At 40.3% G+C, this 19409-nt stretch overlaps 1 protein-coding gene across 2 annotated transcripts in view; it reads right to left on the reverse strand.

The window, feature by feature from the left end:
- The window catches only part of LOC109930469 (syntaxin binding protein 5L), a 438683-nt gene that overhangs the window by 215164 nt on the left and 204110 nt on the right, over positions 1 to 19409 (reverse strand). For both annotated transcript variants that reach the window (XM_048602948.1, XM_048602947.1), the window contains exon 8: positions 2203 to 2326. In XM_048602948.1, the coding sequence (XP_048458905.1) occupies positions 2203 to 2326 (124 nt within the window). The remainder of the gene's footprint in view (positions 1 to 2202; positions 2327 to 19409) is intronic.

A 19409-nucleotide genomic window follows, 5' to 3' on the forward strand; every position in this document is an offset into this window, starting at 1 on the left:
TCCACTGACACAAATTGAAGATGTGTTACATAAAACTCCATGGAATACACCACAAAGAAGAAACAAGCAATGTCTAAAGATTCAAAATACTGTGCAGAATAAAAAATGCCTATTATAGCAAGGATCTCTGCAAAAGAAATAAAAGGAAATTAAAGATCTTCCAGTTCCATGGTCTGAACAGACTACATTCCAGCAAAGACTTGGGGCAGGTGGTGTAGTGGTAAATGAAAATATATAGACAAGGTAAACAATAATAGCTATTAGAAAAAAGCCAAATGAAAGGGTCTCAAAGACTTAATACTTGACTTAGTACAATAAGTACCAATAAGTCAGGTTGTGAGGACTTGATGAGAGAGTAGAGTAGAAGTTGATGGGAGATAGACCGAACACTAACAGTCAGTAGTAATGAGAGCTTACTCTTATAACCTGTAAATAGTTGCAGAGAAGCAACAAACTACATCTTATTTATGTTTCAAGACTCTTCTTGTTAGATCAAAAGGTGGCTACTCTCAAACACTGTAGAACACATAAGGCTCTAATAAACCCAAATATTGAAAAGATATGGATGGCAGCACACACAACAAAGTTCAGTGACTAATAAGAGTATCCATCTCCATGAGGTGGGCAGGCAATTAGGTTCATTAAGGGTCTTATTAAAGGTAAGAGATTTTTCAAATTTACCTCTAGTTTCCTGATGTGACAGGAGGCAGATCCACTCGTGGGCAGCTGGTGGTAGGCCAGGATGCTAGCACTACTTGCTGTCCTATAGGTTCTCTCTGCTTGCTCATGGAGATACAGTCAGAGACCACCATATGGAGGAATTTTCTCACACAGTAATGGAATAGCTGTTTTTAGTGCATCTTATTATTTTTTAAAAATAAGTGAAAGGGCACCTTCTTTCTTGAAATCCAATACCAATTACTTATCTTGTACTGAAACTTATACTTCCTTGGAGCTGGAAGACCACTGATTGGCTCTCCAGCTTTGAGATATGGGAGTCTATCTCCATACCAACTAAGGATACCCACTTGAAAATCTTAACTTTAATCAATTTCCCCCTCAGAATCTAGATTTTGACCCAAATGCAAACCCTTTTCCTCTTTCCCGCTTCATTGAGAAAATGCTGTTCCTTAGGCATACTCATTTGCAACATTGTATGGGTGTACCTGTCCAATAAGTGAAGAAACACATTCCTGTAATAAGCAGGGAGATGCAGCAAGTGGCCTGATTCTCTATGCTGATCTGCACCTAACTCCATCTTCTTGTCTTTCCTTCAAATCCCTTGATACTCTAACCAAACAAAAATTGATCAGTTCCAATAGCTCCAACTGTTCTGCCATCCACAGCGTTTTTGGAGGTAATGTGTGAAAAAGAATTCCAAATTACTATTTTTTTTCTGTAAAAGAAGTTTCCTAGTTTTGATCTGAAATGGCCAAGCTCCAAATTAATAAATTTATGCCTTAATTGTAAGATTTGGATTCTTTACTTCTAGCATCTCCTTGGCAAATTTTCAAAGGCAGAAGATAACCAGAACCTGTCCCTGGAAATGGGGGCATAACACCTGTTTGAAATCCCATTTACAAAATTGGGTTGCACTGAACACTGCTGGCACAGGCCAATGGTATTAGAAAATGTGATACATTCTGTGACATATTTAGTGACATATTCAGTAGTCCCTAAAGGATTCTATGGAGGCTACCAACAAAAACAACTAAGTTTGAACACCTCAGTATGGAACCAAAATGTGTACTGCATTATAGAATGCTGCTGTTAGTCTCCATTCACAGCTGCCTCCTTTCACCCCATGTGCTCACCCGACTCTTCCTTGGTCATTTCCCTCCTAATTTCCTGGTTACTTCTTCTAATGCTCCCTACTTCTCCAGGACTCTCTACCCCACAACTTCTGATTGCTTCACTTTTGTCCCAGAACCTCCCTGAGGGTCACTGCTGATGATTTTATGGCTGTAAATGAGATACAGGGTGTGCCTCAGGCCTACTGGTTCTGGCACTGGGATCATTCTTTGTGTCCAGTTCAAGGCGATAGGCCAGACTGAACCAATTCATAGGCCATCGGAAAGCATCTATTTTAGCAATATCCAAAGATACAGGAAAATACATAAGTATTCTATGTCAACTTTTTAAAAACATTATGCAAAGGTAGTATATACCTACACTTACCTACTAGCTTTTAGAAGTGCTTACCATGTGGTACTATGATCTGAAAAGGTTTGCTTGGATTTTTCAAGTTCCAAAGGGTTAAACTACCATCTGAATGGCTACACATGAATTGCCTCCCTTCATGATGCCAGCTGACAGAATGGATGGCCTATAAGTAAAGTTATAGTGAGTATATTATATTTTTTTGAGTAATATATTATGCATTATTGGTGTCTTTGCAGCAATATATTATTGATGTTACAGATCAATATATCCTTATACTTTACATTCAATAAATAATGGAAAAAAATGTAATCTATTTATTCACATTACATACAACACCCATGCAGACTGATTGCTAAAAAAGGCACTTCATTAAACTCTGATATGCAATTATATTGTGTGAATGGAATCAGTGCTTTTATTTTCAAAACATAGGCTAAACAATTTGTACATAATTTAACCCTTGCAGTTACTATGATCAATCATCAGGTTAGATATTTCTCTGTTCATCTGTCCTCCAAAATTTGTGCCCAGGTCTTTTGTCAGTCCACCTCCTTCAGTTTAAGTGCACTATCACATGCCCTCATTCATGATTCCACCTGTCTCATACAACAGTGCCTCTATTTGAAATAGCTGAACCATGCTGAGAACATCCTCCCCCTACCCCATTTGAATGGTTATGCTGAGACCACATTTATTGTAGGCACAAGCCCAGTATTATCCATCTGGAAAATCCTAGAATAGCACAGGAGGCAGAGACTTGACATAATGGTGGAAACTTAAATGCTTTAAAATCAATCACGGCTTGGAGGCTGTTCGGAAGGTTTATTAAGTTATTTCTGGGATAAAAGCATTGCCTTATGAGGAAAGATTGTGTAGGTTGCATCTATACTCATTAGAGTTTAACAGAATGAGAGTTGACCTTAATGAACCATATAAGATTTTGATGGGGCTTGACAGGATAGCTAATGAGAGAATATTTCCCTCACTGGGGAATCTAGAACTAGGAAGTCCACATCAGAATAAGGGTCTCTCATTTATAATGGAAATGAGGAAGAATTTGGAATTGTCCACCTCAAAAGCAGTGGAGACTGATTCATTGAATGTATTCAAGGGTATATCAGTCAAATTCTTCATGTATTATGGAGTCAAGTATTTTAGGTTGGTGAGGAGAGAAAGCAGTAGCAGGCCAGAGAATGTTGTTAAGGCCTTGATGAAGTCAGGGATAAAAGGTCTTCTCTTACTCGTATTTATTATGTTCTTATCGCTCTTCCAGACCCCATTCCTGCCTGAAGATGGCCAATTAAGAGGCAGCTTTTAGAACCAATGGGAGGATCCTTCAGGTTGCACGCCCATTTAAAGATCTGCAGCTGTGGAAGAATGGCAACCTCATCAACAAAGCTGGGCATGGCTACAGTGGGTTGGGGGCTGTCAGAGCACATTCTTCTTTGGCATTCTCTGAAGACACTTGGATTGTTTTAAAGATAAAATCTGGTCCCCTCTACCTTTTGGTAGAAAAACTCTCCACAGGATGTGTTGTAACTTCTTCTAATTCTCTTAACAGGCTTTACAACTGCTTTCTGTATTCCCACTTCACACGTGGACCTTCGAGCTTCCACCATCTGATGTTCTGACTACATCTTGTCTGCTATCATTTTATTTTTTCTTCGTAAACAGCTCTGCCATTCGCACTGTACAATTAGTTCCTTGCTTGTTTCCTCTGCATGTTCTTTTCTAATATTAATGTAGTTAGCTGCATTTCTTTACCACCAGTGTAACAGATCATAATGTGGTTTCTATGTTTTTGGTACTAAGTGTTTAGCATTATCGGTTGCTTTACTTTGGCAGACCCCAGGATTGTGGTTCTTCATTTGCTTCTCTGAAACTATTTCCACCATGGATAAGCAGACTTTCTCACATTTCCTCTCTTCACCTGTCCACTTAGGTCCCCCACATCACAATCCTGTCATTGCTTAGTAATGTTTAAATTACATTGTCCATCTGTCCCCAAAATTTCTCTTCCTCCTCCAGTCCACACTCACACCTGCGATGCATAACACGTATTTATGTGCCACATTTCCCCCTGAAATTCTATCTCTCCTTTGATGGTTCTGTTACTAATTCTGTTCATCCCCTGCATCTTGTTCTTCATTTCTGCACTAAGTATTATTCCAACACCATTTCTTCTCCCATCCAATCCGTGGTAGTCAGGTTTGTATGCACTATCAATTACTCTTGCTTTGCTATTCTTCCACGTTGTTTCCTGCAGCCTCATGTGCATTCCTTTTTTCACCATTAAGTCAGTTATTTCAATGCTTCTCCCTTTCAGGATTATTGACTTCGGACTTTCTATTTTGAGTTTGGTTGTCTTTTCACCTCTCCTTTTGGTTTTCTTCTTTAACTATCCTGTCCATTGGATGGTACCCACACCCATTCCTCATAGGACTCAGGCAGGGATGGTGTCCACAACTTGCAGGTAACCCATAATATAGGTGCTATTTCCATTCATATGAACCATTATTTGGTGGCTTTATAGTTCAATGCTGTTCCTGCTGCTAACCGCTCATCTGGACTTGCGACCGGCACTGATACCTGCTGTCTTGGCTGCACCAGTGGCTAAGTTGCCCACTCTTCATTAACAGTTTACAAAAATAAAGCACTCAAGTCCAAAATCTTTATCTGTTCTTTATTTGGCCTACCTTTAATAAAGAGGTGAATGAATATGTTAACATATTATTTTGATTGTCAACACATACAGCAAGGTTTTCTGGTATCATTACTTCTCATTAGTGGGTTATTAGACAGACATAGATAATGTGGAAGCATCTGCTGTCTCCCAGTCTTGAAATTGGAGATTTCTGTACATGGTTCCTCCCTTTTGACAAACCCTAGATGCTGCAGAAGGACAGTAGACCTGGTGAATTCCGATTATTGCATCTCATTAGATGTATTTCCCGGTGATATCAGTAATGAGCAGAGTCAACATTACTCTAAATCACTGACAAGATCTATTCTTACAGTGTGGTGTTAGATTTGTTTCTGTGCCCGATACTTCTAGTTGACAGCACAGTTATTGAGTGGTATTGACTTCTGCATCTCTATCTCCCTATGTCAGTGATTGCAACCCTTTTTGGTTTCAGGAGAACTTCCAATGGCTAAAGTTTATTGAATCATGGAATAAGTGTATGGAATGGTCCTCACCAGGGTTAATATGCCAGACCTTTCTGAGAAGCTCCCAATATTTGTTCTTTGATATCCTTTCCTACTGTGTGGTTGCTGTTAAGTGATCAGTATGCCACACACACAAATGATTTCTTGCCATCATCATTCCTCATCTCTGCCCCAACCAGTTCAACAAGCTGAATCTTATAAGAGCCTGAATGACATGGGCTATGGTGAGAAATCTGGGAGAATTATGTAAGTCCAAAGGGGCCCATTTGACGTTGGGAGCAACTTGTTGCATTTTTTAAACTGCGTTTTATGCTAGGCAGCAATGAGTTGCCTATTAAAAGGATTACTTCTTGTCAACTACCTCATTAACTGCAAACCTTACTTCATTAATATTCAGGTTTTATCCTACCATCCGGCACGAGCAAACTCGATGCTGACAATTCTCAACATGGACATCAGAGTGGGTACCTGATGACTCCAGCTCTTGCTGGCTCCAAAGGATCTCCGTGTTGAACACCAGGCACCAACACTGTTGGCACTAGCCACATACATTCCATGTCCACAGACATTGGCATCTTAGAGGTGCCAACCTCCAAGAAACCTCATGGCTTATCTCTGATCCACTTACAGTATGCTTTTGCACTTCAAAGCTACACCTTACGGTGCAACAGCAACTATCACTGTAATGCTGCAGAAAGGACACTTGTACTCACTCACCTTCATGTAGTGGATAAGACTGCATCATGGGGCTGTTTGCTTGGTCTCTTAGCTTTTACTTCCTTTGAGTACACCAGGATGGTTGCAGCATCCCTGCCTTCCCTTTCTGCCCCTTGCACCTCAACCAGAGATGCCAGGCTCACAATACTGTTGTATCACAATGCCATTCAGCACTGACATGAAGTCAGGAAACTTGTCATGGTTGTCAGCAGTCCTTAGTCAATTTAAGGAAGACAGCCTTCACTGAAAGGATCCTGGCATAGTAAGTCAATATCAGTCCAGGGGCTTGGACATAGTCAGTCAACCACGCAGAACAGGATTCTCCCTTCATAAGGGCTGAGGAGCTGAATGTCAGTCAGCCCACTACATATTGTGACTCTTTCTGCCTGATTGTGGGCTGAATTGCTCCATGGAATGAAACAGATGAGAGGTAGGTATTAAGAGACATGAATGTGGGTGGCACTACTATTGCTTTTGATGCACATGAGATGGTGTCCCAAGCGAGTGAGTAGGCAGTGCAGAGAGCATGCAGGAGTTGGCATTGATGACAACGAGTGAGGGAAGATATTGCAGGCAATAGTAAGTATACTGTCACGCTCATGGTCACATCCTCCTGTCCCTCGCTGCTGATAAAAACAGACTGTCCTGTTCTAAGAGGTATGACTATCTTCAGTAAAAAAAATCCAGATGTTTCTTCCCCTTTCTTATGTTATGCACTGTCTGCAGTTCAGCTCCTAGACCAATAATCCTGAACTGGTATGCCTTAGCTGCTACTAATATCTGCAAAAGTGTTTGTCCTGGATTGCTTTGGCATCCAAAAGCTCCCACAGTCCACAGCTGCAAAATAACACTTGCCCTGCTATTGTTACCTATCCTATTTAGTTAATTTAATATTTTAATTAACAGAATAATTCCCATTTAAGTATAATTTACTGTGCTTATTAAATGCTAGCACCACCTACAACTGAAGTTGTACTATTCTTAATTACAAAGGTTAGTGTTCCAGGTGTTTATTTAACAATGTTATTTTATATTTATTTTAGTTTGAAACTAAGGTTATAACCCAATGCCTGGATACTGATTGCCTATTTAACCCATCTAATGTTAATGCCCCATTTGGGCTGGAGGGGAGTACAATGCCTAATTAGTGGCACCAAGTTTTGTGAAAAGGCAGATGATGCCTGTTGCAACAGAAATATCAGCTGCAAATTGCAGCCATGATACTGCTTTGCACAAGGGAGGTGCAGGTATTTGGAGGGTCAGAATAGTCAACACTCAGAGAGTTGGCCAATTGATCCATTAAACAGCATTGTACTGTGCCTAATCATGCAGTAAAATCCTACTTCAAAATGATTCTGGTTAAAAAAAAACTGCTGTGTATTAACGTGTACCAGACGACTCATATTTGGCAATTTCCCCTTTGAAAGCTTCTTCCTGACCTTATTTAGTCCATTAAACTTCACAAGGTGCTCAATGGGCCATTAAATGGAGGTGGTCAAGTTTTTGATCTGCCTGCACTCCTGCTTTCCCTGTGTAAAATTGCATCATTGCATTCCAATGGCACTGGGATCCAGAGATGCCTGTCAGAAACAAACTTTCAATCTTTCAAAATTCAGCCCATTTTATGGGCAAAGAGAAAAGGATTGATCTGACTATAATTTAAAAGGTGAAAATGTAGGAGAAATGGCAGTCCTAAGAGAATTATAGATCCCTACACACACAACACTAAAATGTAGCGGTAAGGTTCAAAGACAGAAATTACATGACACCAGGTTATAGTCCAACATTTATTTGAAAACACAAGCTTTCAGATTCTTACTCCTTCTTCAGGTGTTAGTGAGACAGGAAGTATCAGACACATAATTTATAAGTAAAATATCATAGGGTCACACCACTGATGATGATGTACTAAATAAACTTAAGATGCTGTTAAATCAGTTAGAAAGTTTGAATTGATTAATATGTATATATAAATCCCAGAATTCCTTTGAAGTCATTTAGATTTTCAGTGTAAAGAAGAGGTGACATTTTAGGTCAGACAATGCATGTTATGTGTGAGGCCTTGTTTAGAATCTGTTTGTGTTTTGGTTTGGAGTCAAACTGGTTTTATTTCTAAAGTAGGAACATATAAAATGCCACATTGACTGACTGTCTATAAATTGTGTGCTCTTTGAACGAAATAAAATGTATCTGCAGATACAAATTCACTCTATGGATTTGTGTGTGTGTGTGTTTGCATAAGTGAGTGTGTGTGTATGTATGCATGTGTGAGAATGTGGGTGTAAGAGGGTATAGTGTGGTAAGGTCACCTGTAGTGCAAAGTGAACCCAAGATCCTGGTTGAGGCCAAAGTCCGCCTTGGAGGACGTTTACCTGAAGATCCAAGGCCGAATGTCCTTGACCGCTGAAGCGTTGCCCCACTGAGAGGGAACATCCCTGTCTGGCGATTGTTGCGCGGTGTCCATTCATCCGTTTTCGTAGCATCTGCATGGTTTCACCAATGTACCATGCCTCGGGGCATCCTTGCCTGCAGCATGAGAGATAAACAACGTTGGCTGAGACACACGAGTATCTGCTGTGCTCATGGTGGGTGGTGTTCCCATGTGTGATGGTAGCGTCCATGTCGAAGATCTGACATGTCTTGCAGAGGTTGCTGTGACAGTGTTGTGGTCGATGTTGTTCTGAAGGCTGGCAGTTTGCTGTCAACAATGGTCTGTTTAAGGTTTGGCAGTTGTTTGAAGGCGAGAGGTGGAGGCTTGGGGAAGATCTTGGTGAGGTGCTTATCATCTTCGATAATGTGTTGAAGGCTGCGAAGAACATGGCATAGTTTCTCTGTTCCCGGGATGTACTGGACAATGAAAGGTACTCTATCAGACATATCCCGTGTCTGTCTTCTGAGGAGGTCATAAGGTTTTTCACTGTGGCACGTTGGAACTGGCGATTGATGAGTTGAGCATCGTATCCTGTTCCTATGAGGGCGTCCTTCAACACGTTCAGGTGTCCGTCTTGTTCCTCCTCAGCCGAACAAATTCTGTGTATGCGTGGTACTTGACTGTAAGGGATGGCTGTTTTAATATGTTTAGGAAGCTAGAGAACTGCAGCATTGTGAGGTTATCTGTGGGCTTGCGGTAGAGTGAGGTACTGTGGTATCTGTCCTTGATGGAAATGTGTGTGTCCAAGAATGAGACAGATTCTAAAGAGTCCATGGTAGATCTGACGGTGGGATGAAATTTGTTGATGTCGCTATGTAGTTGTTTCAGTGATTCCTCACCATGAGTCCAAAGGAAGAAAATGTCGTCAATGTATCTGGTGTATAGCATTGGTCAGAGGTTCAGTGCAGCAAAGAAGTCTGTGCATGAAAATGTTGGCATATCAGGGTGCAGATCTGGTTCCCATGGCTTTTCCATGTGTCTGGATGAAGAACTGGTGGTCGAGGATGAAGCGGATGAGTTGTAGGATGGCATTTGGAAATTGGCAGTTGCCGATATTGCGATGCCGTCGTCATGGGGTTGCTGGTGTAGAGTGCTGAAACGGCTATTGTAACGAGGAATGTTCCTGGTTCAACTGGTCCATGACTTCAAAGGAATTTGGGATTTACATATACATATTAATCAATTAAAACCTTCTAACTGATTAAAGATTTAACAGCATCTTAGGTTTGTTTAGTACATCCTCAACAGTGGTGTGACCCTTTTTGATCTTTTACTTATAAATTCTGTGTCTGAAACTACCTCTCTCACTAACACCTCAAGAAGAGTAAGACTCCGAAAGCTTGTGTTTTCAAATAAATGTTGGACTATAATCTGGTGTCATGTGATTTCTGACCTTTTCCACCCCTGGCCAACACCGGCACCTCCACATCAAGGTTCAAAGAAGAATAAAAGGGGTAATAGAACATTAACCTTTATGTCAGAGGTTTATACCATAAGGAATAGAGCATTTTTAACAGCTACAGAAAGCCCTAACTGGATCACATCTGGAATTCTGTGTGCAGTTTTAGTTATTGCATCGAAGGAAGACATTTTGGCTGTGGAAGAATCACAGTAACCAGAATGTTACAAGGTTCTAAGGGTTAAATAATGAGTAAGGCTGATATAAATCAGCTTGTAACCCCTGGAATATGTGAATTTTGATTGTGGTTGCTCGGATTTTGAAAATAATTTCTTAGACAAAGGAATGTAATTTTTAATTCAGAGCCATCCTCGTTCACACAAAAGGGGGGAGAAACTTGGAACTCCTTCCTACTAAAAATGGTAGGTTGCAATCTCAATTATTGTTTTAATTCTAAGATTGAGAGAAATTTGTTGGACAAGGATATTGCAAGAAATAGACCAGGGCAGGTGGATAGAATTAAAATACAGATCAACCACCATTTCAACAAACGGGACAGGGATTGAACAGTCTACTTCTGGCCCTCTGTTTCTAAAACAAGAATAATCATAGATTGAACAACACAGATATGATTTTATGACAATAAGCTTGATGGATTAAACTCCCTCTGGTTGCATACATTGAGAATATTAGCTTTCGAGATGCCTTTACCTTTGGTTGAAATTACTGTGAAATAAACTGCATATTAACTAAAATGTACAGCTTAGAGTCAGTACTGCAGGCAGTGTGCAGTTTAAAATCTTAATAAGGTGAGTACGTATTATTTTAAATGAAATTATGAATAAAACAAACTTTCATGTTGACCATAGTATTAATAAGATTGCTGAAAATAACAGGATTGATAGCATGCGGTAGCATTTCTATTTTGGGAGACCATTAAAATATAAGAATAGGACTTAAAACAAAGAACTGTGGATACTGAAGATCTGAAACAAAAACATAAATTGCTGGAGAAACTCAGCATGTCTGGCAGCATCCGTGAAGAGAAAGCAGAATTAATGCTTCAAGTCCAGTGATCCTTCCTTAGAAAATTTTTCTCTGTTAACTCTGCTTTGCCTCCACAGAGCTTCCAGATCTTTTTTCCCCTAGAACTAGAAATTCTCACCTGTCCTCAGTGGATTAATACATTTAGTGTTCAGTGTCAATTTTATAGCTATTTATGGGTGTAATTGCTTCAGGCTACACTGTAAATAGCTGAAAATGCTGCCAAAGATGCATATGCTTCATACTCTGACTAAGTCAGATCTTCTGGGATTAATCTCACTTGAATGTTTGTGGTGATTCTCCTAGCTGTGTTTGCAGCGATACTGTTCTGAATGCTAAGCAGGGAAGATTACTGTCATAGGTTGAAGCAAAGGTCCACAAAAACTGTAATTTCCTATGTCTTTATTGTTTGCACCAGAGAAAATAACATGTAACTAAACTCAATGTGAAATAATTAATTTGCAAACAAATAATGGAGCAGCGTAACATCTGTTTTCACAGAGACTGATGTTGAATTGATGCCTGAGGTGATTGTGGAGATTGGCCTCCTTGCCATTTTCTGATATTGCCCTTTTGAAGTCTCTCACTATTCAGGAGAGCAAAACAAAACATTCAAAGCTATTAGCACAAAAGGAAAAGATCAAAATATTTTCAAATTTTTGGTGCCTGGATGGAGACTCAGTTTCAATTCCAAAAGGTTTCCTTTAAATCATAGAATCCCTCCAGTGTGGAAACAGGCCATTTGGCCCAACAAGTTCACACCAACTCTCTGAAGAGCATCCCACCCAGATTCATCCCCCTATCCTTTCCCTGTATTTCCCACAGCTAATTCACCTAACCTGCACATCTTCCTGCAAAGGAAATCCGCTACCCCTATCCAGACCAACCTACATGTGACTCCAGACCTACTGCAATTGGGTTGATTCTTAAATTCTCTTTGAAATCACATAGGAAGCCACTCTCTCAAGGTCAGTTAGGGATAAGTAGCAAATTCTGGCACAGCCATCAATGCCTGCATCCCTTCAAAGATTACAATTGAATTCCACATCAAAAAGGGACTAACAATTTATACCAAATGAGCAAATGTTGTCAATTGGTTAGTAAGTGGACATTGATAGATTAGCTGGTGGCTTCTGATTGGTCAAAGATTTGTTACGGAAAATACACCAATGAACTGTTGTCCGCATGCTTTTCCTTAATTGTAAAATAGTTTTTTTTTTAACCAATATCTCTGTATTGTCATTTTATTTTCATCTATTTTTCTAATCAATCTGTTCAGAGATGTTATATTCCAACTCTGAAGCAGGTAGGACTTGAATCCAGGCCTCCCAGTCCAGGGGTAGGATACTGCCACTGCACCACAAAAGGGCCCTTGAGAAAGACATAGTAGCAGTGTGAAGTTTCTAGCTTCACATGTAGTCCAAATTTTTGACACACCTTACCTTCCAAGGTAATCTGCACTCCACAGGAAAAGCATAATGGCTTTAGGCCAAATCTTGTGCGAGGAGAATGCAGATCCTATTTATGAGGTTGTCAATAAACCAAGTTAATATTTTTAACTAAACTGTTTGGACAATTTATGACACAGACCTGGGACAGGTGCTACTCAACTCCAGACTTTCCAACCCCATGGTCCCCAATAGCCCCTAAGCCAACCCTGTGGTTGCATTACACCTTTTCAATTGGAAAAATCATGGGGACAACTGTTCCCTGGTTCATTCCCCAAGGCAGTTCCTAGAAAAACCAGAGTTAAGTTGCCAACCAATCAACAAGTATTTGTTTGCAGTAAAATTATTATTCCCTTTGAGACTTGGCATATTTCCTTCTGTTATAATTAATGCAAGACAGAAAAAAAAAATGACACTGACTTTTTCTCCTTAATATTCAAGTTTTGGACAACCAAATGACCAATTCTGGATCTGGGAGGGAGGAGATGGGATAACATGAAATTGATGGAAATAAGTCAGCTGCAATTGAGGCCATGCCACACTACTCTAAAACAGTAGCACTCCAATTCAAAGAATAGCTCCTCATCTTTCTACAATAAACTTTACAGTCTTCTGTTTCTGAGATTGAATTTAACAGTTTTAGATCCATATCACCACTCCTATTTGCTCTTGGAGAGCAGTTGTTAGCAATGACGATGGGTCCATCATAGTCACTGTGAATGGAGGCAGTGTGCATTGTTATTTCATTACTTCAGTTTACTCCCAGTGACACTGAAGGAATGGTGATATATTTCCAAGCCAGGATGGTGAGTGGATTCAATGGAAACTTGCAGGTGTGATGTTATCAAATATCGACTGTCCTTCTCCTTCTAGATGGGAATGGTTCTGAATTTGGAAGGTGCTGTCTAGAATCTTTGCTGAATTTCTGCAGTACATCTTGTAGATGGTACACACTGCTGCTACCGAGTGTTGGTGGTGGAGGGAATGGATCCTTAATGATGCAAGCTGCTTTGTCTTGAATAGTGTCAAGCTTCTTGAATGTTGTGGGAGCTGCACTCATTCTGGAAAGCGGGAACTACTCCATCAAACTCCTGACTTGTGTCTTGTAAATGGTGGGCAGGCTTTGGGGAGTCAGGAGGTGACTTACTCAGTTCAGGATTCTAGCCTCTGAGCAGTTCTTGCAGCCGCTGTTTTTATATAGCTAGTCCACTTCAGTTTTTCTGGTAACCTCAAGGAGGTTGACAGTGGGGGATTCAGTGATGGTAACACTATTGAATGTCATGGATGATGGTTATCTTGACTCTTATTGGAGTTGATCATTGCCTCACGTTTGTGTGGGGTGAATGATACTTTCCAGTTTTCAGCCAAAGACTAGATATTGTCCAAGTCTTTTTGCATTTGAATTTGGGCTGCTTCAGTTTCTGAAGAGTCACGAATGGTGTTGAACATTCTGCAATCATCAATGAACGTCTCCTCTTCTGACCTTCTGATGGAGGGAAGGTCATTGATGAAGTAACTGAAGTTGATTAGGCCAAGGACACTACCCTGAGGAACTCCTGCAGAGATATCCTGGAGCTAGATGACTGACCTCCAACCACCACAACCATCTTCCTTTGTGTCAGCTATGACTGCAACCAGTTTTCGCATTGACTCCAGTTTTACTACGGCTCCTTGGTACCACACTTGGTTGAATATGGCCCTGATGTCAAAGGCTGTCACTCTCACCTCACCTCTGGAAGTCAGCACTTTTGTCTGTGTTTGAACCAAGGTTGTAATGTGATTAGGGCCTGAGTGGCCCCGGTGGAACACAAGCTGGGCATCACTGAGCTGGTTATGGTGAGCAGGTGCTGTTTGATAGCGCCGATGACACCTTCCAACACTTTACTGATAATCAAGAGTAGACTGATGGGGTGGTAATTGGCCGAGTTGGATTTGTCCTGCTTTTTGTGTACATGAAATACTTAGGTAATTTTCCACATTATTGGCAGGATGTCAGTGTTGTTACTGTACTGGGACAGCTTGGCTAGTAGTGCAGCAAGTTCTGGAGCACATCTTCAGTACTATTGCTGAAATGCAGTCTTTGCAGTATCAGTGACTCCACCCATTTCTTGATACCATGTGAAGTGAATTGAATTGGATGAAGACTAGCATCTGTGATGCTGGAGGCCTCTAAAGGAGGCTATAATGGTTCAGGAGGAAAATTGGAGACATTGCAGTTGTATAAGGGGTTGAAATGAAATGGGGGTTAAGTTAAAAGATAATCAGGGTTACAGCGACTGCAACACAAAAAGGAACATGCCGGATGGGGAGGTTGGGGGAATTATCCTGCATCTCAAATGGAGCTTACAATTCACTCAAGTGGACTCAAAGATGAAAGCTTGAAATCTTTGATCCAAAGTTAAATGCAAAATAGCAAGACAAATGGCTGCCAATTCATGCAGCGTGGATAGAGTAAGTTCCTGTTATTCTCTTTAGGGGTGGAATGCAATTGTTTGAATTTGTGGCCCTGCTTTGGGCAGTTGCATTAATTATGCATCAACCGATTAAATAATGTCTCCCATCTGCCATCAAGTTGCAGCTCGTTGGCAAGTCATTCTTTTTTCCAAGAATGAACATGAAAAATGATGGCCTCAGGCAATCATGACCATTATATAGTTTGTACTAATTGCCTCTTCATCATTTCAGATAAGCAAATCTAATCAGCGCTAACTTAGAAATTACACTTAGGTTTGCTATTTCTGAATCACATGTCCTACCCGACACTTTGGAGGTGCCACTTGCTCACTAAGCTGTAAAGATGCAAGGACATGGTCTGTGATATTCAGGGATGGTTTTCTTTCTGAGGTGGGGTAGCTATTATGGTGTCTTAATGCCAAAATCAGACTTCCCAGTGTTACATGAATACTTTGGTCCTGCTACATGCATGTGGATAAGGTTACATACCTCAAAGCTGTCTATCAAGTTATGAGATAACAAGGTGTAGAGCTTGATGAACACAGCAAGCCAAGCAGCGTCAGAGGAGCAGGAAAGCTTATGACATCAAGTTATGACATTAGTTTCCTTGCATAGCTTCTATGACAAACTGTGTCAGGGCACAACGTGATGTTTCATTGTGATGGACTTGAGGGGTCAAACTTACAATTACTGAAATGGTGTTCTCCTTCTAATATAATGCAGAGATCATTTATTGGCTCATGCATCTGATATAGACAGTGCAATTGCCACAGATCAGCCATGATCTCATTAAATTATAGAACAGGCTTGAGGGGCTGAATGTCCTACTTCTATTCCTATGTTCCTATTGCAATTGTTGAAAATAGAACACCTAAATAGAGCCATACAGGGATAGTTGCTGAGAGACAAGGGCTACCTCCTCCAAATGTGGCTAATGACACCTTTATGATACCCTCAGAGTGACACAGAACAAAGATGCAATGTACAATGCTGCACACCAGGGCCATGACAGATTAGACCATCGGTCCCTTAAGATGTGGTTTCAATGCCTGAAATGTTCCGACAGGGTCTTACAGTGTAGCCCAAGGGATGGGGTTGCGGGTGTCGGTGGGAGGAGGAGGAGGATGCAGAGGAAATGGGGGATTCACTGCAATATTTTGAGAATTAGGGCAATTATCAGGGCATTGACTAGGAGGTTCATCCAGCTGAGCAAGTATTGCATCATAGAGCACGAAAAGCTAGAGTGAATCTAACTGAAATCTACTTCTAGGATGGATGATTTGGGTTTGTGCTTTTTTTTTAATGGCTTTACTTTCTGATGGCTATATGGTAAGCAGCCCTTGGTCACGGCAAAGGACATGTGGACCTGTGTATTTTTGCAGTCCTTGAACTTTTCAGTTGTTGAGTGTTTTCATATCCATATGATTATATGCTTGGTATCTTCAGGGATCCCAATTTTAAATACCTGCACTTTACAGGTCCTCCTCACCATCAGAGAAAATGCAGCAGTCATTGAGACAGGGCACTGACATTCCATGGTACTAAGATTAGGTAGTTTGAGGCTTCAGTTAGCATACGATATCCAAATGCTGTACAGTGAATTCTCTATTGATAGGCATCTGGTTGAGAACAATCCTGAGCCACCTCCTTTTCATTCTTCCAACATCTTTCGATGTTTCAAAGTTCACACATTCTGCTAAATTATCCTTTAATCCTTGTGCATCCTATAGAACAGCATACTCCTCTTGGCTTTTGTGCTATGAACAATAATGGACATGTGAATTGCCCATTGTATACCTCCTAGACTTGAATGGCTTAGTCTACCCTGGTCACCACATTACAGGAAGAATGTGATTGCACTAGAGAGGATGCAAAGAAGATTTGCATGGATGCTGAGTGAGCTGGGAGGTGGGGCTGAGATATGGTTGTTTCCCTTGGAGCAGCAAAAGTTGAGAGGCAACGTGATAGATATGTATAAGATTATGAGGGGCATAGATAGAATGGATAGGAAGGTACATTTTCCATTAGTAGAAGGGTTAGTAACCAGGAGGGATAGATGTAAAGTAAGAGGTACAAGGCGAAGAGGAAAGTTGAGGAGAGTTTTTTTTTCCAGTCAGGAGTTGGTGACAGTCTAGAATTCACTGCCTGAGAAACTTAAAATATGACACAATTATGTCAGGTCGGTGATGAAACAATTAGCAAATGCTCATTCATCAGTTGAACACTTTTTGATCTTGCACGGCTTTCTGTTTTATCTTTCTAATCCAGAAGATTAGTTCCTACATTTTTTTTAAACCAGTATCCTATAGTTGTGACTAACCATGTTTTGGAATACTTATAGCAGATGCTGAAAGTGACGGAATGCCATCAGCAACTCCTTAAGTTCAAAAACCTTGGAAATATTTATTGTTTCTCTGGTTATATGACTATACAATAAAGCATCCAGCAGCTTGGAATAGGGCTGGGTTTTGAGTAAAGATGCCACTTTGCCTGCAGCAATCAAAATGAGATTGGTAGAATTCTACTGATGATTCAAGTGATTCCTCCTGCCTAGAGGTAAAGGTAAAGTTACCGTAGTCCTATCTGGCTAGAGGATGAGGGTTGGGGAATAATAATAGTGAATTAGGAAATGGCAGAGGAGTTGAATAAACTTTGCATGAGGCTTCATGGTAGAAGACACTAATAACGTTCCAAAAAATAAATAATCAAGGACTAAAGGGGGCGGTGGAAATAAACACAATAACTGTCACTCTAGGAAAATTGACATTTAACAAACTACAATCTCCCTTAATTGACAACTCACAGTTGCCCAATGAGAAACTTGCCTTGCCACTTGGCAGATTCAAAAGATATGCAGCGAGTTGCTCCTGATATCGAGATGGCTTTGCTGGACTTCTCACATGATTCTACCACAAATCTCACCATTATCTCTTTTTGTTCAGGTACCTTTAAGACTCTGCCTTAATATCTTCCAATAACTCAACCTCTCGTCATAGGAAAATCTCTCCATACCCAGAATAAACTTGGTGAATCTTCTTTGGATGCCAGTATATCATTCCTTAGATATGGGGACTAAAACTGTTCACAGTGTAACTAGTGTCTTGTATAGCTTCATTTTTTGTACTTGAAATATATATAATTCATAATAACAATATATTTCCTTGAAATAAAGGCCACTTCCCTATTACCTGCTTAACTTGAATGCCGGTTTCTGGGGATGAGGGGCCCAATCCCCTGGTGCTGTAGCTTTAGGCAGTCTCTCCCTGCTTAAATCATATTCAGATCTTGTGTTCAGCTGGCCAAAGTGCCTAACCTCACATTATATTCCATCTGCCAAGTTTTTGTCTGCTTACTTAACCCGTCTACATCCTTCTTTAGACTTTTTATGTCATCTTTATGACTTGTCTTTTCACATATTTTGCATCATCCAGACACTTGGCGATATTACATTCACTTCTGTCATCCAATAATATAATATATTGTATATATTGTAAATATGTATGTTGTTATTAAATTATTACTATTAAATATATATATATTAGCCTCCATCTTCCTTTTTATACATGTAAAAAAAATTTTCATTTTTATATTACTTGCTAATTTTCCCACAGAATTTACTTTCTCCCATTTTTGTCATTTTTCATTGGCTTTTAAAACTTTGCCAATCCGCTGGTTTACCACTAATCTTTGCCACATTGTACATTTTTCCTTCAGTTTTATTTTTAACTTTCTTGGTTAAACATGCTTGGTTAAACATGGCCCTACTTAAAATTCACCTCTGTTACTGATATATCTTTGCTGTCAGTCGTGTTTTCTTAAATGTCTGCCATTGTTTCTCAACCATCTTTTCTACTAACTTCTTCTCAGTCCACTCCTACTAATTCTGCTCTCGTCACTATGTAATTACCCTTATTTAAATTTAGCACAGTTATTTCCAATTCAAGTTTCTCAGTCTCAAATTGAATGCTAAATTCCACTATGTTATGGTAAGGGTTTACTTGGGGATCTTTAGCTTTAGCATAATTTATTAATTCTGCTTCATTACACATTACTGGATCCAAAATAGTCTGATCCCTGTTCGAATCTGCAACATATTTTTTTAGGATATAAAAGGAGGTGAATGTTGATAAAAGCATCCCATCACTTGTGAAACCACTGAGGGTGGTATGGGATGAATACAGCATTGCTTCATCATGTATTATGCAAATATGACGATGGTCTCTAATGAATGCAGTGAAAGGTTGAATAAATGATGTAGGTCTGGGATGAGAAGGGGGTTGGAGCACAGCAGTCACTCCCTTTTTGATGTGTCATCTTGGGCCCTCAGCTGACGAGGCACCTTCACCAAGTTGGAATGTACGCTGTGACCAGGGCTGTAGTGGAATGGTTTCACTGCTTGGACTGGTCTGGCGGGGTCCTCCACTATAGTGCAGACAGATTATGTTGCATCATCCTGGCATGTTGTTGGAGCAGGCAGCAAGGCAATGCTGAGGAACTGTGGGAATGGGAGTAATTTTCCGAGTAAAAGGATGAGGATGTTAGGGAGGAAGAAGCCATCCTTGTGCATGATGAAGTTTAGTTGGGT

Source organism: Rhincodon typus, chromosome 11, assembly GCF_021869965.1.
Source record: "Rhincodon typus isolate 14 chromosome 11, sRhiTyp1.1, whole genome shotgun sequence".
Lineage (NCBI taxonomy): Eukaryota > Metazoa > Chordata > Chondrichthyes > Orectolobiformes > Rhincodontidae > Rhincodon > Rhincodon typus.